The following is a 25,048-nucleotide window of genomic DNA, read 5'->3' as shown; positions in this document are numbered from 1 at the left end:
TGTATCGGACTGTAGTCTCCTGGTGATATGGTTATGTAAATTTGTGTGTCATCTGCATAATTATGGTAGCATAATTTGTTCTTATTCATAATCTGAGCTAGTGGGAGCATGTAGATGTTAAATAGAAGAGGGCCAAGAATGGAACCTTGGGGGACCCCGCATTCAATATTTGTCCGCTCAGATGTGAAATTGCCTATTGACACATAGTAGTCTCTATCCTTTAAGTAGGATTCAAACCAGCTTAGTACAGTTCCAGAAAGTCCAACCCAGTTTGCTAGTCGATCTAGTAATATGCTGTGGTCAACTGTGTCAAAAGCGGCACTGAGATCCAGTAAAACTAAGACAGAACTTTTGCCACTGTCTGAAAGCTGAATAAAACAATAGAAATGTATAACGATCAATAAATAATTTACTATACTCTCCAAACATTTGATACACAATCAATAAGTCATGAGGTTCTCCGTCACGTTCTATAAAGTCTCCAAGTTTTAAATGTTACTAAGGAAATAAATTGCAAGTGACGTGCTGGAGGAGCCTAAACACCAGCCCCAGGGATTTTTCACAATCTTATAACCTAAAAGCTCTTCTTATGCATTGCTTGAAACTGCATTATTGACTTATTTACTTACCACTACGGCCATTTTGAGAAAAGTCGTACCCTGTATCTTCGCCACGACCACTGCTACATTTGAGATTTCCATCAGACTAAGCGCCTTTGCTTTGCCTCGCAACTGCCACTTTCTAATGAATATAAGCACTCATAGTGTGGTTATTGTAAGCGTTCCAACTATGCTTTTTTCCTGCTCAAACAAGCTTCCGAGGGGAAGCAAAACTGTGCAGCTATGTGAAGTTCAATTTGTGGTTTAGTTAACTGCGGAACTGCCGGATAAGAGTTCCAAAATCCTCTATAAATAGGGCATCACGAGTGCAGCAGTTATCAGGTGTTATTTTGTTAAAGATTAGTTCACATGAATTACTTTCTGTATTTTGTAGAAGGATATATAAATTATTTCCTCAAATGTGCCCCCTAATACTGCATAAGCTATACAGGTTCTGTTCCAGCATTGTCCTTTTACACAGAAGAGATGTTGACAACTTGACATGCCAGTGCAGGAAAAGCACATGTGTAAATATCAAAACGAATGATGACTGAATGCCATTTAGCTGTTTCAGGATCAGGATCCTGGTATTGCACATGTTGTCTCACTGTCAAACAGTCGTTGCCTACTGGGGAACTTGAATAGAGCCATAATAAACAGAAACATCCTGACACCACCCACCCCGGCTTCCATCTCTTCAACCTGTTGCCCTCTGGCAGGCGCTTCAGGTCCATACGTGCCAGAACAAATAGACTCAGGGACAGCTTCTTTCCCAAAGCTGTCACCATATTGAACTCTAATTTGCACTAATACATATTATTATAACATCTCCTATTATGATCCATTAGTATAATAATATAACAGTGTCAGAGATATCTTTTCCTTTTGGTATTGATAAGTATATTTCATTGCAAATATTTCTGTAGGCCCACTTCAGATTTGGAATTCAGAATTTAATTTTAAAGCAGTATTTTTTTTGAACAATGTTGCTACTTTTAATAAGTTTATTGGTCTTTTTTTTTTGTATTTCCATTACTGCCACTATATGGAGTAATCACTACAGAATATATGTGTTTCTGATGCTGTTTTGTGTACCTAATTGTAAAGTGTTACCAGACACAGAAATGTCTTCTGGAGGCACTTGTAGCAGTGACATTTTTACTGAGGGCATTTGGGCAGCAGAGGGCGCAGTTGGATTTAACACTGACAGAGTCTCAAGGTCAATGCAGCAAACTCTCATCACGTCTCACCATGGCTCCTGGAGCTCTGATCTGCCGTGGATGCTGCACTGCACTGCGCAGCTGCAGGAAATCCACGAACCACTACCCAGGATGAAGCACACATAGGCTACTCGTACTTCACTCTCATCATTTTTGCGAGCTCCTCAAGTATACGACTCCCTATAAAATACAAATGTCCAAATCCAATTAGTTCTATATCAATACAATCATTTATATGAAAATATGTTCACACAAAAACATCAGACAAAATAAGGTATTGATATTAAAGGTGCAGTGTGTAATATTAAATCATCACAACATCACTCTCTATGGCTCCCGTTCAGAGTAGCAACATACATTCTTCAAGAACATTCCAGCTGGTAGTTCCGATGGACACAGTGGTGCCAACTGTTCCGTTCTGTGCTTCTGTAGAGCTTAAGACATATCAACTATAACGCTTCCAAAATGGCTGCGCCCATGCCTTGGTCCATGGTATGGAGAAATACGGAGATACAAAAGACCCTTTCTGAGGGAAAAAATAATAATTATAAAAAAAAAATCAGCTATTATGCACTAAATTAAACGTACTTATGGATATTATAATTATTTTCTACCAAGTCTGCTATGGAAAAAATCCCAAAATTCTACACACAGCAGGTTTAAGCAAACTATTTTTAATTAGGCTTATGAGAATAGAGTAAACAAACAACTGGATTTTAGGCTACATTTGGTTGAACTTGAAAGCTTTTACATGATGAGATTACATAGGCTATTAAAACTATAAGGCTATTAATTCAACAGTAGCCAACTATGCTATAACAAGCGAGGCTGGTGCTTACAACATGTTGAATAAACCTGTCACTGAAATTATGTTGAAACAACGGTTGTATTCATAGGCCTACCATCAGTTTAATTAAGTGGACATCTAGACTTCGTTGATACATTTTGGCTACATTTGGTCTAATAGCCTAATTCGTGATGATGGGATGGGAACGAAAAGTAATTGCCAAAAAACGTGAACACAAGTGACATGTGACCAAAAGCGAACCACTGCATCAGAGATTGCTGCCTGCGTTTCTGCCTGCACGTACTCAAACTGCGTCATCTTTCCGCATAGGCTGCTTCCTTCATCCTCCATGATGCTCACACAGAGATAAAAAAAAAAAATACTGGCCTACATTTCCCAGAATTCCCATCAAATACGTATACGTTTGATCTATGTTTGCGCTGGTTTTGTGTTTACTGGAGAAAAAAATGCCTTTGCTTAGATAAAAAATCCGCATCATCTTCATTGGGGATGTGGGATGTAGAGTCAGACCGTCGCCTGATGGTGAACGTGCATCTGTCCTCGCACACGTCAGCCTCGTGAGCCCGTTCCAGCCAATGGCATCGCTCCGTGCACCGTTCCTTCCTGGTTCCGTCCCACTTATCATCGAGCCCGCAGCGTCACTAGCGCCTTCTCTGCCTACACGCACGAGAGAGACAGCACCGTCCTTGCACACAGTTAGGCCCGGAAAAGGTAACTTTCATTATGTTCTTTCTACTTCATTTGTGTACAGTTTGGACAGCACAACAGCTGTTACGATTGAGAGGGCGTCTTTTAGACCTTTTGTATTAATATAAATGACTTTTATAGCATTTATTAATCTGTATGGTGTTCTACATCCTCGACGATAACCTCGAAACCGTGTCCTTGTTTGACGGACACTTTGACAGCTTATTTCCTTCTAAAATTTAAAGAAATGCCAGATATATTTCTTGGTTGGTGCTTTTGTGGCTCGGGGATGCAGTAGTGTGTGTAGCCCCCCGTCTATTTTTAAACCAGACCGTCAGCTGGCGAGATGTCACTCCATTTAGGACTGCAGGCTGTTTGAGGAAGAGGGCGTCATGTTGCAAGTAGTAGGCTACCGCTTCTAACAGTCTCCTCCATTTGCAAAATAACCAGTGTTTTTTCTGTTCAAACAATTAAAGCACGTGTCGGTGTCTTCCTCTTGACATTGTCGTGGGCTATACACCGTACATGCTGTATCAGACAGGGAGTCAGCTACCAGTTGCTTGATGCAGACATGGGGGTGTGTCCACCGGTTGTTGGAAAATTACTGAATGTGGCAAGATTACACATGCCTCAGTGTGGTTTCATTTTGTGTAATGTTCAGTCATTTCTATAGGCTACTTAGCAGACCTCCAGAAGATACCTCTAAGAACCCACCTAGTAAGCAGCTTTTAGGTTTACTGCTTTTTAAAGGTGTTGTTTTATCAATAGTTATTAGACTCATTAACACAAATATATGGCTTTACTGGTAGGTCCTAATGTAAACTGAGGATTAAGCCAAACTAACATGCATACACATATCAGGTAACGATTCTTAATTATTTATTTATCTGTGGGTGCCATTTTGTTGCTGCCAGCTCACCTCCCTAGCACCACATTACAATGGTCTGGTAGCAAAAATACAAAACAAAAAAACATTAGAGGAAATAGCAATAATACATGACAAACATATAGTTTCGAAGTAGTTATCAGTTGACATTTCTGAGTTTATCATTTTAACAAAATGTTGGCAAACAAAAAAAAAGCCTTACAAGAACGTCACAAGGGTAAACCAGCCTGAACTTGTATTTAATCAAAGAATCAATCTGAGCAAACATTCAAAGCCAACTGTGCCAACTTGACATATTTCTAATAGTCTATGCCAGGGAAAGTATTGAGGTTCAATACCCAGCCCCAGTAAACTGTTTTTTTTCCCATTTAGCTATGAACAGGGTCTGAGTGTGTCTGTCTGGGTCATTTAGCCTCTAGGCTGTAGCCATGGGAAAGTTTCCACACGGCCTTTTTGTGCCAGAGGATTTTCCATTGTGCTGGAGACACTCATGTCCACTCATGCATTCAGAGTGGGTAGATGAGCGAGTTAGTGCATGGAGTCGGATCAAGTTAGATAAAAAATACAAAAAGAAAACAATCAATAGTGCAGCAGGCATAATGGCCAGACTGTCTGGCTTACACATTTTCTGACCGTCACTACTGGAATTCTAAGAGATAAGAAGGGCGTAAACCACTACTCAGTCAGACCTAAACCAATATCGGCACAGTATAACTTAGACGAAAAGAAACCAAACATGTATTGTGCCAAGTCATTCAGTTATTGTAAGTTGTAGTGGCTTTTCACATTTTGTTATCTTAGTTTACTGTTTGGCAGTAGTGCTATCAATTCAACTTTGCAAGCATTTTGCAGTGCTGTTTTGTAATCTCATACTCAATAGACCTGCAGAGATTTTCTGTTTGCTGCATAAGCCACGCCTTCTTGTGACTTCCGGGCCCAGCCCACAGCAGTTGATTCAGGTCGTAAGCACTGCCAATGTATATGTTCAATCTCTTCTGTCGTTTCAGCAGCAGATCCAGCACCATGTCTATCCTGAAGATCCACGCTCGTGAGATTTTTGACTCCCGTGGCAACCCCACTGTGGAGGTCGACCTGTACACCAAGAAAGGTACTATATGGCAAATATATATGTTTCATGTGAGTCTCGAAATTGTGGTCAAGGAAGGCTGGAAGACTACAGGAGACCGTAGTTTAAAATGAAACGTTAGTGCTTGTTTAACCTTAACATATTGTTTGACAGGTAAAGGGAACATAGCCATAACTTAAAACATGTTCTTATTACCAATTAGGTAATAAGAACATTGTAACTATTGAAAGCAATGTTTTATACTTTCCTTGTCTTGATTGCTTACCTAGCTAGTGGTCGGACCGATCCTAACCAATATCTGTATCGGGTCCGATATGGCTATTTGTGATATAGAACATGTTAAAAGAAATTTAGTCATTAAAAACTCTGCCAATTGTGAAGGAGTTGAAGTTCTGATGTAACTTCTGTATTGAAACAGTTCAAAGCAGTTCAAGTAAATGGGTTACAATAAATTTAAACTTTTTCTTTTGTATATTTTCGCTCTTTTAAATAATAATTGCTGTGGCTTAAGCCTTAATATCCTTACACATAATATAACAAAAAAATGTATGACAATTATAATATCGGACAATATCGATATCAGCCGACATCCACAGCCCAGATTTTTAAATCGGATCAAAACTGGAAAAAAATGGATCAGTGCATCACTAGTGTAAACTTGTTAAATTGTGGATTAGGATGGTCAAGCCAGTGTGGCCACCCTGTTGCCCTGTACCGTTATCACCTCCGGGCCCAGATCAGATGGTGGATGTTTGAAAATAGTTCCTGTAATGTCACACTGTCCTTACAGTACTCTGTAACTGTAATGGTTCCTGTTTCAGGGCACAGATGGCTCATACAGTCTAAACTACTTGGAAATCTGCGAGTTGAGTTGAATCATTTGTAATAAATGCAAGGCTGAGGTGTCGGGTAAATTAAATCTTTAGTGTGCTACCTTCCCTATGCTAGATTACATAATGAAGCTGCACATCATAAAACATTGAAACCTTGCTATGTATAAAATGGCTGCCAAATGTTGAGATCAATATATTCAATCAACTAATGGCCCTACTGTGATTGAAGTGTTTTCTGGTGAGCTGTTCTGTTCTGAGAGCTGAAACAAAAGAATAGCCCAATTCAATGAAATGTCCGGAGAATGTTAATGAGGCAACCTGAATGACCATTGACATGGAAGAGAGTGGAACAGGCTGCAGTGCATTGAATACACTAGCCAGAAATGGACTGCTCATGCTGCAGCCCTGTCTTCTCTTCAGTACTTTGGGGTGGTTGCTAGGTACCCGAGTTTACTGTAAATAACAACCTTTATCCTTTTTTGAGAAGATTCCCTTTCAAATCATCCAGGCCTGTTTTGGCATCATTAAAGGCGAGTGCTGCACCTAAAGGGTGTCTGTCACAGTTACAATGAGTGTGTTTAGCTATGTTGTGTAACCAGTTTGCCTCCAGGTCACAGTGTACCAGTAAACATCCTATGCTTGTTGTTAGAAAGATGTAACATGTACTATGTATGTCAGTAAATTCAAATATTGTTGAAGGGACCATCATGGTTTCATCCAGATACCATGTTAATTGGATATGATGTGATAGCAGGACATCTGTGTTTGTAGCCGGGTGGACTTGTTGCGGCAGCCAGGTGATGTCGCGATGCAGATGATTTGTTAATCCTGAACTCATGGCCTAGAATGCCGCCGCTCGCCTCTCCTCCTGTCCTAAGCCCTAAATCCCCCTCAGACTCCATCCATCCCCGCCGGTCCAACGAGCGAACTGAATAGATGTTTGCTCATCACTAGGTTCTCATTTGGGTGAATCCAAAACGGCCATCCTCTTATGTATGGGTGTGGCTTGGCATGATCCGTCCACAGATGCACTGCACATGCTCAGACGGTAGCCTGTCCACTCATGTTACATCACAGCCATCTGCAGCACAGCCAGTATATAACTTCCTCCACACGTTTTATTTCTCTCCCTGGACAGAATAACTGTGTACATTACTGTGGCAGGAAATGCCATAAGCTGATTGTGCATTGTACTTTCTGTTTCCATTCGGTTTGTATCTAAATTTAGATTTTTGTGTTAATGGCTGATATAGTAAAATGACATTTCAACATTTTACGAGAAGTCACATGACACGGCACACAAAATGTAAATTGCAAAATGTCCTCTGTGTCTCCCAGGTCTGTTCAGAGCTGCAGTGCCCAGCGGTGCTTCCACAGGCATCTATGAGGCTCTGGAGCTCCGTGACAATGACAAGACACGCTACATGGGCAAAGGTAAGTCTTAAATATGATGGTTAGCTCTACTGTGTTGCTATCGTTCATATCATTTCAACACTTCAGCTCTACTTTCTGGTGTCTGTCCTCGTCCCTTCCTCCTTAATTTCCGATTCCTCCATCTTTCTCCCTCCCGTTAGGAGTCAAAAGAGCTGTTAAATATATTAATGAATTCTTGGCCCCTGCATTGTGTAATCAGGTAAATAAAGTGTGGAATAACAAGATTACTTTATTTCCGTAGCATGAAGAATGGGTTTGCCGTTTGGAAACTAACCTTGGCAGGCACTAACAGATGTTCACAGGACCAAAAAATTAAATAATGATATAGAATACACAAACTTAGATTACTAAATAATATTTTCCTGGACAGAAATGCTTAGACAATCATGAGATTAGATGAGGTGCTCTGTGGTCATCCGTCTCACCTGCTCTGCATGGTCCTGTTGTGTCTGGGTCAGTCATGGTCTGCTTGTCCCTTGCAGGTGTCTCAAAAGCTGTTGATCATATCAATAAAACAATTGCACCTGCACTGGTTAGCAAGGTAGGACCATTTATTGTTTGACCAATATTAATGTGTGCTAGTGTCAAAAGCCTCAAATAAATTGATCACTCTTGAATTCATTATTTATGTATATTTAAAAATGCCATAGAAAACGAGAACGCATGAAGTATTAGTAACATTGACAGCAATACTGACAAATGACTAACCGTATGGTTTTAAAACAACTGGTAAGACATTTCAGTGTTTGACATTGACTTAATATATTTTGACTATTCCAATTATAAGAATGACATATTTGAATGATCTATAAACTGTTTAATTGGTAGAGATTCAGTGGCCTAATTCTGAGATGCTGTGATTGTTCTAACATTATTGGAGTGCTCTTTTTCTGAACTAATGACTTAGACTTATTTAGTATTTTATTTCCAATTGTAAAGTATAACTTCATGTCTCATTTAGAGCGTGAGCGTTGTGGATCAAGGCAAGATCGACAAGCTGATGCTTGACATGGATGGCACAGAAAACAAGTGTAAGATGCTACTTTATTTGACTTTAACTGGCTTTCAAGTATGTTGATATTTACATCCATAAAATCCCTCCCCATTTTATTCAACTGTGAAAGTGTGAAAAGTATCCACTATATGATAGTACCTACTACCCAAAGTTCTTGCAGTGCAAAGCTTCATATTTTAAAAATGCGTAACAGACACCAAGTGCAAAGCTGATTATGTCAAGGTTTAAGGTCATGCATTATGCATTTGTTGGCCTACTTATCCTAGAAACTACTCATTACAGAATACAAATATCAGACAATTGTAATGTGTCACAAATAAACAATATATCAAAATAACTGTGATAACCCTCCCTCAGCTAAGTTTGGTGCTAATGCCATCCTGGGCGTCTCCCTGGCTGTGTGCAAGGCTGGTGCAGCAGAGAAGGGCGTTCCCCTCTATCGCCACATTGCTGACCTTGCTGGCAACCCTGATGTCATCCTCCCTGTCCCTGTAAGTAGTCCGCTAATTCATGTACTGCAGATGTTGTATAGATGTTCTTATGTTAAAAGTCCTAATGTTTGATCCAAAGAATCATTATATTCATTTGTTATTCAATTGGGCTGAAAGCGGATCCTCTATGCTTCCTTTTTTAGGCTTTCAACGTCATCAACGGCGGCTCCCATGCCGGAAACAAACTGGCCATGCAGGAGTTCATGATCCTGCCTATTGGAGCCAGCACCTTCAAGGAGGCCATGCAAATCGGTGCTGAGGTCTACCACAACTTGAAGAATGTCATCAAGAAGAAATATGGTCAGGACGCCACTAATGTAGGAGATGAGGGAGGGTTCGCCCCCAACATCCTGGAGAACAAGGAAGGTGAGGGGAAATCAGTGCCCTAACCATCGGTAAACAATGAGAGTTTCATTACAAACAATCAGAGTCCAGATCCAGCTGAAAATGATTTTAGGACACTGCTGTGGCTTTGTATTAGTTTATGAAGAAAGACTTGGTCGTTGAAAGTTGTTACTGTGTGCCTTGACTTGTCAAAGGGGAGTTTCTCCTAAGCATTACCCTCGTCTCAGGGAAGTACTTTACTTATCATGTCTCTCTTGGGCCAGCAAATGGTTTCTATATTAAGGCCTCAATGGTCTCCCAGCCTCTTGGCTCCAGTGTCGGGTCAAGGTGCAGATATGGCACATGCCCCGGTGGAGCAGAGTCTTTGAAAGAAGTATTTAGTTGTAATTTTACTGCAACACATTGTTTACAGTGTTACATTGTCTTTTTCTCAGCTCTGGAGCTCCTGAAGGAAGCCATTGCCAAGGCTGGTTACACTGACAAGATTGTCATTGGCATGGATGTGGCTGCCTCTGAGTTCTACAAGGCGGGCAAGTACGACCTGGACTTCAAGTCTCCTGACGACCCCAGCCGTTACATCTCCCCTGACCAGCTGGCTGACCTCTACAAGGGCTTTGTCAAAGATTACCCCGGTGGGTGTTAAACGTTTACAGCCCTGAAACTCCTACTGCTTACTCAAAGATGCACAGTAAAACATGCATTTAGTAAAACAAGAAAAACACAAAGCATGACAAACATTGTTTTCAACCACAGCAGGCAGCCGTTTTCAAGGGAATCGTTCTTAAAATCCCTGTACAACACTACTGTCAAATGTTTCCTCTAGCTGGAGAACATAGTGGAGCATTTAGCAGCTATGTCCTGCTGCCCCCAAGTGTCCAAAATGAGGCAATGCAGGTTTACGGTTATAAGCCCAGAAAATACTCAATGGAGAATAATAATTGACCACTGGCTTCTCTAATTAAACAAAAACTTTCTTTATGTTGGTTTTTCAGGTTAAACCAAGAGTAAAGAGGGCAATAAGAAAGAAAGTTAGAGAAAAAAGGGGAAAACAAAACGGTTACAGGTAGAGTTTGGAAAATTTAAGATAATGTCTAAATTTGTAAAAGTATATGAAGGTGTATATATGTGTGTATATATAGATATATTATATAGTGATCAAAGTGTAACCTTAAGGAAAAGGTTAGTCTCTCTGTAGAGTTTATTTTGTTGACTATTGCAATCCAACCGTCCTTAGATGGCGGGTAAACCCACAGCCACATCCGAGTGATGGCTTCCTAATCAATCAATCAAGTTTATTTATCCGTTAGGAACTTTGCGTTAATGGACGCTCTCCTTCCTCCTATCCTGACAGTGGTGTCCATTGAGGACCCCTTTGACCAGGATGACTGGCAGGCGTGGAGCAATTTCACAGCCGACACCAGCATCCAGGTGGTGGGCGATGACCTCACAGTCACCAACCCTAAGCGCATCGCCAAGGGTGTGGCTGAAAAGGCCTGCAACTGCCTGCTGCTCAAAGTCAACCAGATTGGCTCCGTCACAGAGTCCCTGGATGCGTGAGTGTCCCCAACAGAGCTATTTGATCCAAGAAAGTAAATCGACTATAAGCTGACGCACACGGCTTACATGCGACTTTTCTGTTTTAGCTGCAAGATGGCCCAGAGCAACGGTTGGGGTGTGATGGTCAGCCATCGCTCTGGAGAGACAGAGGACACCTTCATCGCTGACCTGGTGGTCGGTCTCTGCACTGGACAGGTAAAACCTTCACCGACATTTCATTATTTTTCTTATTACTTTAAAGTTCATTGGCATGGTCTTATTAATTGTGTTGTTGTTGGGCATTATTTGTCATTTTCCAGATCAAGACAGGTGCACCTTGCCGATCTGAGCGTTTGGCAAAGTACAACCAGCTGCTCAGGTGAGTTCAGTCCAGAAACATACATGCACTTCTAATGGATAAATTAAAGTTGCACACTAAACATTATTAACAGTATCTTAATTACTTCTTAGAGGCGTACTATTGCAGATATTCTCAGGCTATAGATCCATCCATATTTACATGCTTCTCTCTCCCAGGATTGAAGAGGAGCTCGGCGACAAGGCCCGTTTTGCCGGCAAGAACTTCAGGCACCCCATTTGAGCTGGCCTTCCTCCTCTGGCCTCTGTGTGTTCATTGCTCATAAATAACCCCCACACATATACGCCACGCTAGGTTGCCTGCCCTGTCTGGAGAGAATATGGAGAGAACACTGCTGAAATCCAAGGTCCAAGTCTGTGGTCTCTAGCGTGGAGAAGCTGCAGTATGTCATAGTACAACCACAGTTCAGCTTACCCTCAAACTACGCTTTAGCTCCTGAATAGTGTTGGTCCCTTTGTTTGTGTCAGTGTAACTGTGAGAGATTTTGTTTAGCTTCTTGTGAGTTGTAGTGATTGGTCTTCTACTGAGTATTTGAGCTACTGTAACTGTAGTACGGCTCTGCCTCGAGCAGTAGTGACAGTACTTTATGTGCAATGTGTCGCATCTGACAAAGGTCTTGTGTTGCTGTAAGCGTTGGCAGTAATATGTAATAAACAATTGAGTTTGAAAGCTCTTGTGATTTATTTTCATTTAGATGTTAGGTGATTTCTCAAATCATGGGATAACCATACCACCTGAATTGTGTTTCAATTGATATCTTATTTGACAATTTCCATAAGATTTTAAAGTTAACATCCACACAAAGGAAGAAAACATTATTTGATATGAATTTCTTCCTTCGCTTCATAACAATTGATCTAACTATCAAGTTACACAAGCTTATGAAAACAAATTCATTAAGTAACTCATAGCTTTCTTGCATATAGAGAGTATGTGCCTCCTCTGCTCTGTAACTGCTCCTGTCTGTGTGAAGAGAGTGATGTAATCCGAGTGCCATCGAGAGGCGGAAACATGAGCCCAGTGCTCTGGGACTCCATTTCTGTCCCCCTGGGTAAAAGAATCCAGAGGCTCTGCGAGCTCTTTTTGTACTGAGCATTGCCAAGATGAATGAGCTTCTATTCAGAGGTGGTATGGTACTGGGGTAGATTGCCAGCTGGGTCTGTGCCACACCAATTCACTTTGTGTGAGACGTGTTTGAACCTGCCCCTATTGTTTAGCCGTCACCAAGGAGATGTATTACAAATCACTGGTACAAAGAAACTACCAAGCGTATATTACAGAATCTATAAACATCCTGTGACGATCAGCTGCTGCAGGTTTCATTCAGCACCACATCTTCCAGTTAAGTGGGCTTACAATACTGTTTTTTTTTCTCCAGAGTTCAAGGTAGCAACAGAGTAAATGAGTGACCTGTCAAACGATATTACACTGTATTATAGCCTAAAATACATACATCTTTATCAGAGTGCAATGCTTCATTTATTTTCTTTGAGACCTGTGCCATCTAGTGGTCAAATCTGTACAGTACACTTGTGACATGATCCTTTCGCATAAGAAAACAGCAAAAAAGAAAATGTTTTGAGCCCAACCAACCAATCACAATGAGTTCTTTGTTGGGATTCATCAAAACCGTTTTTTTTTTAGCTTTCTCTTAATATAACTCAATATATCAAACCCTTGAGAGGGACACCATCTCCTGGTGCCGAAAAGGCCTCATTGTATCATATCAATACAATATAAAAACATTGAATCATCAAAATGTAAGTTAAAAATTATCAGCACAGAAATAAGTAAGAATTGATATACAACCCAATTCCTCAGTATTTTTCAACCCAAAGATTTGTGCCACACTCACAAATAATGACAAGAGGATGTCACTGACTGTGTATGGCTTGAGGGATAGAGGTGCTGCTACCTTTAATTGCAGTTTAGTTTAACGGAAGAGCTCATTTGTCAGTTAAACAGATTATATCCAATCCGTGAGCTCACGGGTTTAAGAAGTGCTGGGATTTATATAGCAGGAATTATACATACTTATTGTTTAATATGAAAAATGTTATACAAACAAAGTCAAAACATACTGGCCAGCGTTTTCACTGCAATTGCACACTATTTCCAATAAGGAGTGCTGAAAAAATGGAAAAAGTTAAAACAGCACCCACATGCATAATCCTCTGTCAACATTGGCAATAAATGATTAATCAAACTTTTGGACCCCTATTTATAATATGTCTACAATGTTTATCTTTTATTTACTGTGGGGGATTGTGTTATTCTTTCACAATATGTCCTTGTGTTCTCATACTCCTCTATATTCTATTATATTAGGTCATTGTGTATAGGCCTATTTCATTCACCACTAAGACAGTACACTACTTTAAAAAAACAATTATGTTATTTGTTTACAGTAGGCCTTATAATATTATACAAACTACAGAATTGACTGTTTATGTAGCCTAAACTACTTAATTTATTGTATATTCAACTCTGCAGTCTCCCCCCCTCTCTCTCTCTCTCCGCACACACACACACACACACACACACACACACACACACACACACACACACACACACACACACACACACACACACACACACACAGGTATAGCCTATGTATACAGTATAACATTCTTAGATTTTATCAAATAACTATCCTGTTATTCTTTAACGTAGCCTTATAATATTATTATACAAACCTCTCTAGGCTGTTCAATTCTATAATCCCACGAGAATTTCTATTATTTTCTGTTAGATTATCCTTGGCTCACTGATAGTGCAGAGGTAGTCTGGCAGTATCACAGGGAATAAGGATGAAGACAGAGCGAGTGTTGCCACAGAATAGACACCCCGAGAAGACCCTCACACCGCATCCCCCCTCTTTCTCCCTCTCTCTTCATCTCGGTGGATGTTCCCAGTTTTGGCCAGTGGGTGACGATATTTTACCGGTTGAACTTTGAGAACCCCCCAACTGTTCTCACCCCAAGATGAAGAAGGATGCTGTCATGCTGAGTGCCCCTCACACACACTAGTCTGAGCATTCCGGCAACGATTACTCCCTCTTTATTCTCAAGTCCATCATTTATGACAGCATTGTACCAAACGTGATCCGTTGCGATAGAGCTACATAAGGGAAGATACGTTATACAGGTGGCACTGCAGCTGTTGTGCTACTCTGTGTAGTGGCGACACTTGGCTAACTAACGTTGGCTAATTGCCCCCGCTGCTGCTGCTGCTATTGTTTGTTGTTGCAGTCTCTCATCAAACAAATCACAGATGTTGTAGATCAAGCTCTTTAAGGTAAGTGCAATGAGCTTCAACCAGCCGTCTTCTTTGCATTTGACGTTCGTCAGCAAATGAGAAAGAATTGACAAATATGAATGAACAGTTAGTAAACGTTGGACAGTTAACGTACACCCTTGCTTGCTAGCTATTTAGCTAATTTGCCTATTAGCATCAGCTAGCCAGATATAGTTGTTCGCCCCCTTCACTGTTGCTGGTTACCATGGACTTACGTTAGCGGCTAGCGCCAGTGACTAGCACTGATTGGGAATGCCTGCAAGGAGCATGATAATGTCTGGATACAAACAGCTCGTTGACACCGGTTTACACAGAGGCATATGCAACACACAATAAACGGCTTAATTTTGTATCAAACACGTTGTGACATTAACATGCACGTACTGTTGCAAAGCCTCGCAGCAAGCATTTGCCCCGTTTGAATTAGCCGGTGTTGTAGTAGCTATTTTCCAGGAAGTAGCCGGAGCCCATTCAGCTATTGTCATTAGCTCATGGAAACGTTAGCTGGGGAAGCTAACTTGCTGTCTTTGTCTGCTTGACTTTTGCTCATATGTTGTTATGAAGCACCTCGCAGTTTGTGGTTATTTACGAGTTGGCTCGGGGCTGGTTTTAAACCGACTGATTTTGTCTGTTGGAAAGAATGCTGCAAATGCTTGTAAAATCCTCAAAGGATACATTTGTCAATGAATACAAACAGCAGAATTGTCAGGAACACTTTTTATACCTCTGGCAGGCTGAGTGGTTGTAAACATCGGAAAAGTGTTGAATCCACAAGGATAGTGGTGTTTCCTGGGTTAATGCTTTTATCAGGGAAGTGGAATATAAGCGTGGGGTTTTAGGCTAAGTTGTCAAGAATTATAACTTTGAAAATAGAAAAAAAAGAGAGAAAATGCACTGACATACTATGGCTACAGATACCATACATACTTTTTTCTATGAATGAGATCAGATTCCAAATATGTTCTCTGTTATTTTTAACAACTGTAACTTACAAAAAGCACAGCAAAAAAAAAAAGCTGGTGATTTATTTTCATTGAGTGCTTATGACTCACTCCTGACTTATTCACTTTCCTGTGCCTTACAGGCAACATTGCTCTGCACAGTTGTGGACTTGACTATAACTAATGAATAGACACCATGCTCGGTAATCAAAGGAGTGAGAAACATTTGTTTTTGCTCCGTAAATGCCAAAGCTATTTTCAGCCCACAGAAATAATGTAATTTACTGTTGACAACAAAGTCTGCTTGTCCATGCTTGTGTAAGTGCAACAGTGGGTGGGTTTAAGGAACTCTTCAAGAAATGATCTGATATCATGACAGGCTGTTGCGTTTTAAAACAAGGATATGCTCCACGCCACATTATGTTCATTGACTGTAATAAACAACCCAACTATGACTGGGTCTTTGCAGTCAACTACACCACTGCTGTAACTATCTATTCAGACAATGCCTCATGTTGAGGCTTCCTGTTCAGACATGACTCTGTGGGGAGAGTTCACTGAACTGAAAAAAACAAAGTTCACATAAACATCACTTGTTTGAATGTCTGTTACTCTATAGATTAGTAACAGAGGGTTCGGTAAGAGAAAACACACAGACACGGAATCACCCATTTGGTCAAGAGGATTTTGTAAGGAATAATGTGGAAATATCCAGTGAGTTGATTAATTCAATTAAAAGACTAAAAACAGCTCATATGTCTGTCTAACCTTTGGACAAATAGCCTACACCCATCAAACCAAAAGCTTTTCAACAGGGTTAGATTTGACTGGACATATCCTGTGGCATTGTAGTCATTTCAGTTGTTATTAATGCAGCATGTTGATGAACTTTTTTTTTTAGCTCCAAACATTTTGCATAGGATGCTTTGCTGACGTTTCCTGCTGCCAGAAAATTTGTGGTTGTGATTTAGATTTTCTTCAGCCAGCACTTAGGCTGTAACCTTGCCAGGTGAGGTTAGAGAGGTCTGCCATTACGGCTATATACCTTGTATACTTAAGCAGAACTCTTGCAGAAAAACACCTTAATCTTTTCTTAAACAGAGCCTTTGTAGTATATTGTTTTTTCTTTTGATTGAATGTAGTTGAAATATTTCATTCATATCATATGTTTTTGTAGTTATATTTAAATCCACATTATCTGGTTAGTTCAGGGGTCAGAGGAGGTCAGGGTGTTTTACAGTTTTTAATTTCAAATGGGATCTCTAGAGCAGCAGTGCCGTAAAATGACTTTGAGTCACATATCCAGTGACGCACCCCGTCCATTGAATGTTAATCTAGCTGGGTGGCTGTAGTAGCAGCAGCAGAGTAATGATAAGAGAAGTGTAATAACCCCGCTATTTTCCTTTCAATGACTAATGTGTTTTCAAGCAATGGCAGCTCCCTGTGAGTAATATGTGGCAACTGGGAAGCCAGACAATGTTAAGGAAAATCCCTTTTTCACTGGGCTCCTCTGACACTTTTTTTTTTTTAATGTTGGATGATTTGTCAATACACATGCTCAGGAATTCAATGCTGACATGCTGTGCTTCGGATGGCGTCTTGCTGTTTTTCACCTAGATACCGTCACTACGTCTGTCCTTCACCATGAATTGTCATGAAAGATGATTCCCCATTATAATGGCTGGCTCTATTCTCAGAGCTGCCTCAGCCTTTTACACTGAGGCATTGTAGCATTGTGTTGCAGTACGAGTTGCTGTTATAACCTGTCATCGCTGTGGCTAGCCTGTATTTTAAAGGAGGCCTTTTACTCTCAGCACGGCCATTGTGTTTCAAATAAAGGTGATTAGGCTGATTTATTGTTTTGTTCAAGACTGTTTTGCTCAGGCTGTTTGCAGGAGAGGTATAGGTAAGGAGTGAAATGTGTAGTTGACCGAAACCAACACAGGAAATGATGTGTAATCAAGCATCTTTAGACATCAGGTTTATAAGAGAATGTGTTGCGTTGCGTTTATGTTGTAATGACTTTGCACAGTGGCTGCAAAAAGGACACCGTGGTGGACAATAGGGCAGCAAGTTGATAAACTGATTGAGCTTTTTTTGTTTACAATGCTTGATAGCAATTTCATTGCAAGAGATCTGTCTGTTACACAGAAAATTAATGCTCTGAACAAAGGAGCAATGTTCACTCAAAGACCTCTTGATGGGCCATTCAAGTGCTGTATATTCATTAAAAATAACAATCTGTCAGCAGTTACTGACAGCACGCACAACAAGCCAAGCTCTCTTTATTGTTCTCCGAAGATGTTTTTCAGTTCCCGTGCCAAGAGCTGGGTAATTGGATGTAGCAAAGCCTTGCATGTGTTGTTTTAAGATATTGGACTGACACGCACGGGGCACGCTGGCAGAAATGAGGCGAACACCACCACAGCCCCCTCATCCCCCTCCTGGCTTATCCCAGCAAGTCAGAGGAGGCAAGATGCGGGATGCGTTTTGTGTTCTTTGACAGCTTCCCTTCACCTCCCATAAGATGAGATCCAAGGATGCTGCATCATATCTCATCTTTGTTTGATTCGGGCCTAGATCTGCAGCTCCACAATTGTGCCAAGGAGATAGCATCGGCAAATGCTACCCGTGTTAACAATTGTGAGCTGTCTTGCTCCATACTGCTGGTGGTATTTGATGTACTAGATGTGATCAAATCTGCCTTTTTCTGTGAGCTCTGCCATGGTGAAGTCGGTGTCACTTCATCCTGTAAATGTCGTCTTGTGGTTTATTGGGCTGGCTTGGCATCTTTGCTTATTGGACACATTGTGTTTTTGTGTTGTCAGCATCTTGACAGGTCCAATAGGCACAGCAACAAAAAATAAAAGTTCTCTCCATAATTGCCTTGTTCAATTCTGTTTGTGGCTTTGAGGCTACTATGAGACTGCAAAGTGTAATATTCTCACCATATTTTAGTGTCTACTGTGATTTATGTACATGAGGGGTTGTACAACAGAGAGTGTGTAAAGCTTGGTGTCAACGGGCTGTTTGTATGCAGATGACACCCTATTTTCTTTAAGTAATTGAGCAAGATGGGCTAATAATAGCATTGGTCGATTACAGTGCCAAAAAAAAAAAGAATTGTAAGTGTGTAAATATAACAGTCAGCCATTTGCCATCTCTGTAAAAGAGGGAAATGAAATGGTGTAGGATCAGCTGGATGGCCCCTGAGGAGAGGGAGAGAAGGGGTAGAGGGATGATGAGGAGGAGGAGGAATGCTTTGCCGCTGTGTGTGTGTGCGTGTGCGTGTCAGTGCTGATTAGGTAAGAGATTGCCTCATGTAATGACACGGCATGGCGCTAGTGGTGCAGAAACACAAACAATGCATACCAGTGTTTTACTGCACACACCCCCTGCGGCTGCCTGCCTGAAGATGTTTATATATCGTATACATTCCCCCTAGAATATTTCAGCGTCTTTAGATGGTGCCCTTTTTTATTTCAGCGACGCTATCCGGAAGCCAATAGTGCTTTCCTCCGCTCGCTCTTATTCTTCTAGCAAAGATGAAAGATGGAGATGATTACAGCAAAGGAGCACAATAGAGCCTGTGTCGTTTTTCTATCAGCGCTCATTGTTAATATTGACAAGCATTATTTTTCAGCATGGATAAATGATGGCAAATAGTCCACCACATGACCTGCCAAACCCCTCTGCTCTTGTTAACTGAACCGTAAGCATAAGGGAACATGTCATATATTCTGCGAGGGACATCGATGTATTGGCCCCATTATACGCAGCAACGTTCACTGAGGTTTCTTTCATTAGCTGCTTGATGATAATGGGATTGCTGCAGGCTAAATCTCCATGGTGTTGTATCTGGCACAAAATGATAGGGAATTAAAAAGATATGTGTTTCACGACACCGTGATTTATTAAGGTAAAATAGTCACTTTGTTCTAATCAGAGCCTCTCTGATTAGCAAGTCTTAATGACCATTTTAACATGCACCAACCAAACAATGCAAGGCAACGATAATAACAAAAAAGACTTCATTTTCTTTGGATGGGACAGGATGACGCTTCTTCCACTACTAGTTGTACATCGCTGGTTTATTCAGAATATGCTTGCTGATTGTCATGTTAACGGAAATATTCCCGTAGCTGCTGCATGTAAACACCTTATTTGGACTATTGCCTTTTTCTAGAATACGGACATTTATCAGAATACGGACATTTATCAGAATACTGTGCATGTAAACATAGTCGATGCTGCACTGTTGACTTAATTGATTGTTTTATAGAGAGGGGTGTCAATAACGGCTGTGTCCATTGTCCAGACAAAACGCACGTCTTTGTCAGTAATTGAAGTGGCTGTAATGGCTTATGTGTTTTTTTTTCTTCTTCTGTACAATATTGGGTAAGCAGGTCTGATTAATTTTTCAACACAGCTAGTGAGACAAATCATACATGCATCTTTTATTAATGTGCTGGTTTGTGCTCTGTGGTCCCTGTGACTAACACGGGTATTGCAATGATGTTATGACCGTGCACATGAGGCACAGTTTGTTTGCAGATCCCAGACCTGTGACTTATGATTTTTAATGGAGACGCTATACGCAATGCAGGGTTGAGCTCCGGGTTCAAGCGGCCATAAGGAAAAAACTCCCCCCGGTGACATTGTGGCACAAGATGAGCCTTTGGTAAACTGTGTCCTTGTGCGCCCTTGCAGGTTATAGGCACGCCTATTGAGCTTGCTGAGCCTTCGGTTTAGGCACTTGCTGTTCTACTATAGGTGTTTTTAGGATGGGCATCTTGTCTCTGTACCGAGAGTTCCGGCAGCCGGCACAGAGAAAATGAGTTCTGAGGATTGGGTTTAGATTTGCCACTGTAGCACTTCAACTCTGATACACTCTAGCTTCCATTGGGGAAGGGCTGTCGGAGAGAGAGAGCGAGAAAGAGAGAGAAAATAGCTAAGCAGTGCTATCTAATAGATCAATTTGTAATAAATCTGTTGCCTCAAGCTGTTGTTGTTCGCTTTATACTCAGTAAAAGGTGTCTGCGTTTCTCAGGCAAGAAAATGCTTGTCAGGCTGGGGCGTACAGAGCTATCAGTGAATGAGACACACCTAAAGCACAGTAAATCATTTTCCCCCCTGTGCTCCGTTTACATAGGTCGAACACATTGCTCTCTTATCAGCAGCACATTCCATCGGTCAAAAGGAGGGGGGGAGGGGGGGGGGCTATAACTAATCAATAGGGGCTGAGCGCTGAAATGAGGAAGTAACGCTCCCCTCGCATTAAAATTTCCTCATCATCCAATATGAGCCATTAATCACAATGAAGCAGCTATTGATTAGGCTATCGGCCAAGGTTGGTCATTTGCCAAAAGTCATTCCGCAATGAGAAGGATCTGTTGAAGCAGTGCTGCCTTGTAAGAACCAAGTGGCAGAGTTGAAACGGTTCCCAGCATTATGACAACAGTTTGATCTTTAAGGTAACAAAAGAGCAGGCCTCTGTAAGGACCGCATGGGACCGCTCATGCTCCTCCTTCACTAGCAGCCATATGGACCGTTCTAATTGTGTTCTATGCCAACCATTCTCCCCCCCCCCGCCCCCCCCCCCCCCATCCATTGGGGACTTGTGTGGAAATGCTGTAGCTATAATGTCACCAGCCAGTGGGTTTGTCTCATGAAACAAACATTAGCGAGCAAGATGAGATGACGGGGAGAGGCAGTACACTGCTAGTCAACACAATTATTGATTTTATTCAAATGAAATCTGGGGTTCTCTGTTGTGAATCTCTTGCTGCTGTTGATTGCCTTCAAAGTATAATTTCTATGATTTATTTTATATAACCATCTAGCAGGTTGCCATTGTCTACGACCAGCGACCCATTCACTCTCACATATGCATTTGATCAACTTCAATCTATTTCTGTCCATAATGCCAGCGCGTTTACACAGCTAGATAAAATACTTGTTCTTGTGATCCCTTATATCTCCATGCAAATATGTTTTATCTTATTAATTCTCACTGTCTATTCATATTCTGAGCAGTACCACATTAAGCCAGCTGTAGCTGCTCTATGGAGGGACCGTGTTTCATTGGTTTCGTTTAGTGACATAAACAAATGCTAAGGTTTGAGCGTTGAATTTAAATGTGACATTCACAGCATTCGCTTTTCTCCTTCAGGCCAGGGATTGATCGTAAAAACGTTTCAAGTGCTAAGTGTGACTGAGGCAAATCACTGTGTGTTTTAACGTGTTTATAATGTGCAATCATGAAAAGGGCACATCTATGGAAATGAGATCCTGTGAAGGAGGGGAGGGGCGTCGGAGTGGTGACGGTGGAGGGAGGGAAAAAAAGTGTGTGTGCGTTTCATTGTGTCCCCGCAAACAGTTTTCTTGTAATTATTGAAATTGATGTTTGCTGCGTAGCTGTAAATCTCCCAAGATCTCTTGTTAATAAAGCGGCAGAGGCAGCCGAGCCGTGAGGCTGGGAAATAAAAGGCAATCAAGCCTCAAACTTCCTGTCCCTCGCCCCAAAATGAAGCAGCAGAAAATCCTAATTAACTGAGAGGACGAGCAGCTCATACAACACACTCGGCTACTCGGTGCCAGTGCTAGCTGCAATACTCTAATGAAGACGCTCTGCTAGCCGCCCACAACCACTCTTTCTTTCCCTGTCTCTTCCTTCCTTCCTTCCTTCCTTCCTTCCTTCCTTCCTTCCTTCCAGTGCTCTCTCTATGTGGCTTGCCTCTGTTATTTTCTCCTCCTCTTCCTCCCCCTTGTGTGTAAATTGTTGTGGATGTGACTGTTGCACTGATGGAGTGAGAGAATCGTTGTTGCCTGGGGGTGTCTTGAAGTCCTGCACAGGAAATCGGTGAGCTACATGATGGCCTTCGTGATGGTTATTGCTGCTTAAGTAAAGGGCTGTGTGTGTGTGTGTGTGTGTGTGTGTGTGTGTGTGTGTGTGTGAGAGCCAGCGTTGATCTCCCTCTATTGATTTCATAGATCCTCCTTAAGATGACAATAAAGTTGTCTTTCTGTGTCATCTCCAAGTGCTTCTTTTCAAATCATCGATGTAGCAAATTACTACCGTCCTCAGCCACCCCCTAATTATTCATTGTGTGATCATTTTTTTTGGAGCAGGGTTGAATCTCTAGCTTTGCACTCTTGATATTTGTTTGTGCATGTGTCTGCGCAGCAACACCACTTTGAACCTGACATTCAGTCATTTGTTGGTTATGTATTATTACTGCTTTGGTGTTTAACCAAAGCTCCTAAGAATTGATAGACCTGCAAAGTGGCTTTAATAGAAAATAAGATATGCTCCCGTGAAGTGAATGCAGTGCTATAATATAAGCCACCTCTTTTGTTGCTGTGGAGGAGTGAGTGAGTGATGATTGATTGTTTGAAACCCGAGCTGGCCTCAGCTCAGCTCCCAACCAGAGCTGCATCTCACGATTTACCTGTAAACTTGTCCTTTCTGCCTATTGCTTTGTCTGTGGAGAGGGGGGCCCTAGTCAGAGCTCTTTCTCTGTCGCCTCCTCCCCCCCCCCCCTTCTTTGTTGTACCAAGCATCCCAGAAAAGCCTCCAGGGAAGAACGGACAAATAGAAGACAGCGAAGAGGTGAGGCTCGGTCCCCCTCCAATTCTCCCATCTATCTCTCTCCCTCATGAACACTCTGCCAGACAAGTTTCCAGGCACTCAAAAGCAGCAAATCGACTCACTGTAGGATTCACTGTCACTTAACTGAGCTGGGGCATAGCAGCGCACCGGGAGGCCAAATCCTCCTCCTCCCCAATTTCACAGCCTTTCTCAAATGCAAAAAATGAAATAAAAAATGCCATTTGGCATGGCATTGGTGCTGAGGGCTGGTGCTCTGTGTAACATGAGCTTATAGTTATATTCCATTTTTGCCTTTTCAGCTAGACATTAGTGAGCTGCCACTGATGACAACTCGATTAAATGCGTGTTGTCACATTTCAAATAATTCCAACAGGAGGGGGATGTAGTGAGCAGCGTTCCATCTTGATTTTGCTCTTGATCATATTAAACAGCACACCATTGGCAGGCTAGATGGTGCGGCGCTACATGGCAGGAATCTCTCATCAAGGTTGCGGGTTTGTTTTTTTTGTGCACAGATTTCATGATTGTGATTGAGCGCGAGGAGAACGCTGTCAGTCAGTTTCGGTCTCTCTCCTTGTTATTCCTGGGACACAAAGCAAACCCTCCGCTCGCTACAAAGCCAGCAAGGTATCGCGCTCAGACGCACGCACAAGCACACAACATAGAGACACATGCGCTTGTTCTAATGAAAGCCAAAAAAATGTCTCCTGACAGCAGGAGTTTAAATTTCACCCCTCAGTGAGACAGCTTTGTCACAGGGAAGACATTCACAAGCACCTCTCAATGACTGTCCTTTAGAGAACCAGCAGTCCTCCCTTTTCCTTCTCCCCTATTTCCCTCTGTATTTAGAACTCATAACACTGCTTTATTTCTTTTTTTTTGTATCTCATTCCCTGCTCTGTCTGACTCTTCTTCCCCAGAGTTTTTTTGTCTTGCCTTTGCAGCTGCTGCTGTGAAGAGGTTGACAACAGGCGTGGAAAAACTAAAAGGACACGTCGTCTTTACAACCCCCCCACTACCCTCCTCCTCTTTCCTCTGTTCTCTTTCCCTCTCTCCTCTCTAAGCACCTACCGTGCTAACGTAGCCACATTACACAGGGCTTGTGTACCTTATTTTTGCTGTTTGATAGATAATTATGATGCGAGTGAGGAATATGTGCAATGTTCTCTGGGAAGGTAGCTTAGAATATAGGCTTGGGGGCAGGGACAATGGAGGTCACATTAGTGGACTTTTTTTTATTTTCTTTGCACGCATTTTGTTTTTAAGCAAATGAGTACGGTTACACACACGGGGCACAAGAATCGACAGGCCCGTTTTAATTGTTTGGGACTCGTGAAATGAGAAACAATAATGTGTGACCGGCAGTGGGCCCAGGAGATTACAATCCAGTCGGCCTCTTAAAGGAGTGTCAGGGAGATGCATTAGCACATCTCTGTCTCTCATTCTGCCCCTCTGAGCCATAAAACACTCACAAGCATTTAGCCGGCCTGCGTGATTTCTCCTCTGTTCACCTCCTCGCCCTGTGCGTGATCCCGTAGAGCTGCTGGTGAAAAAACCTCCCAGGCTTCTCAAATTTGTGTGTGTGTGTGTGTCTCTGCTTGCTGCCCTGGTTCCCGGCAAATCTCTGCAACACCACCTGATTTGACTTGGTAATGGGGCATTGATGAGTCTTTCGGGAATTCGAGGAAAAAGGAGCACAAAACCGTAGCGGGAAATAAAAACGCTACCGTGAGCGGGCGGTGAGGACAACGTCAGGGTTCTCAATAGCTATTGACAAATGAGGGTAGAAAAGAGAGAGAGAGAGGTTGGGGAAAACAGACTGCAGAGATATAGCTGTCATTTGTTGATGCAGACAGTGCCTGCTATTCCTACAGGGGG

The 25,048-nt window shown here is 41.8% G+C and overlaps 1 protein-coding gene across 2 annotated transcripts; it reads left to right on the top strand.

The window, feature by feature from the left end:
* Window positions 1–3,238: 3,238 nt before the first annotated feature.
* Window positions 3,239–11,989, top strand: eno1a (enolase 1a, (alpha)). 2 transcript variants are annotated; one of them, XM_080031077.1, is made up of 12 exons: window positions 3,239–3,338; window positions 5,208–5,308; window positions 7,459–7,554; window positions 8,037–8,095; window positions 8,516–8,585; window positions 8,927–9,060; window positions 9,204–9,426; window positions 9,840–10,037; window positions 10,757–10,958; window positions 11,049–11,157; window positions 11,262–11,320; window positions 11,479–11,989. In XM_080031077.1, exons 2-12 carry the CDS (start codon window positions 5,224–5,226, stop codon window positions 11,540–11,542), a joined length of 1,299 nt encoding a protein of 432 aa, XP_079887203.1. In that variant the 5' UTR covers window positions 3,239–3,338; window positions 5,208–5,223; the 3' UTR covers window positions 11,543–11,989. The 2 variants fall into 2 exon arrangements, with proteins under 2 accessions (XP_079887203.1, XP_079887204.1); XM_080031078.1 differs by having other exon boundaries at window positions 3,272–3,338; window positions 5,211–5,308.
* Window positions 11,990–25,048: the final 13,059 nt, after the last annotated feature.

This window comes from Ammodytes marinus (genome assembly GCF_949987685.1).
Source record: "Ammodytes marinus genome assembly, chromosome: 7".
NCBI lineage: Eukaryota > Metazoa > Chordata > Actinopteri > Uranoscopiformes > Ammodytidae > Ammodytes > Ammodytes marinus.
The sequence above is the reverse complement of the archived record's forward strand: the minus strand, read 5'-3'. Positions and strand labels throughout refer to the sequence as shown.

Excerpts from the sequence above, each read along its gene's own strand:
- eno1a (XM_080031077.1), top strand. The coding sequence starts at position 5,224 with ATGTCTATCCTGAAGATCCACGCTCGTGAGATTTTTGACTCCCGTGGC. Across the intron at positions 9,427-9,839 it reads CATCCTGGAGAACAAGGAAG|CTCTGGAGCTCCTGAAGGAA; the intron begins GTGAGGGGAAAT and ends TCTTTTTCTCAG. Across the intron at positions 11,158-11,261 it reads TCGGTCTCTGCACTGGACAG|ATCAAGACAGGTGCACCTTG; the intron begins GTAAAACCTTCA and ends GTCATTTTCCAG.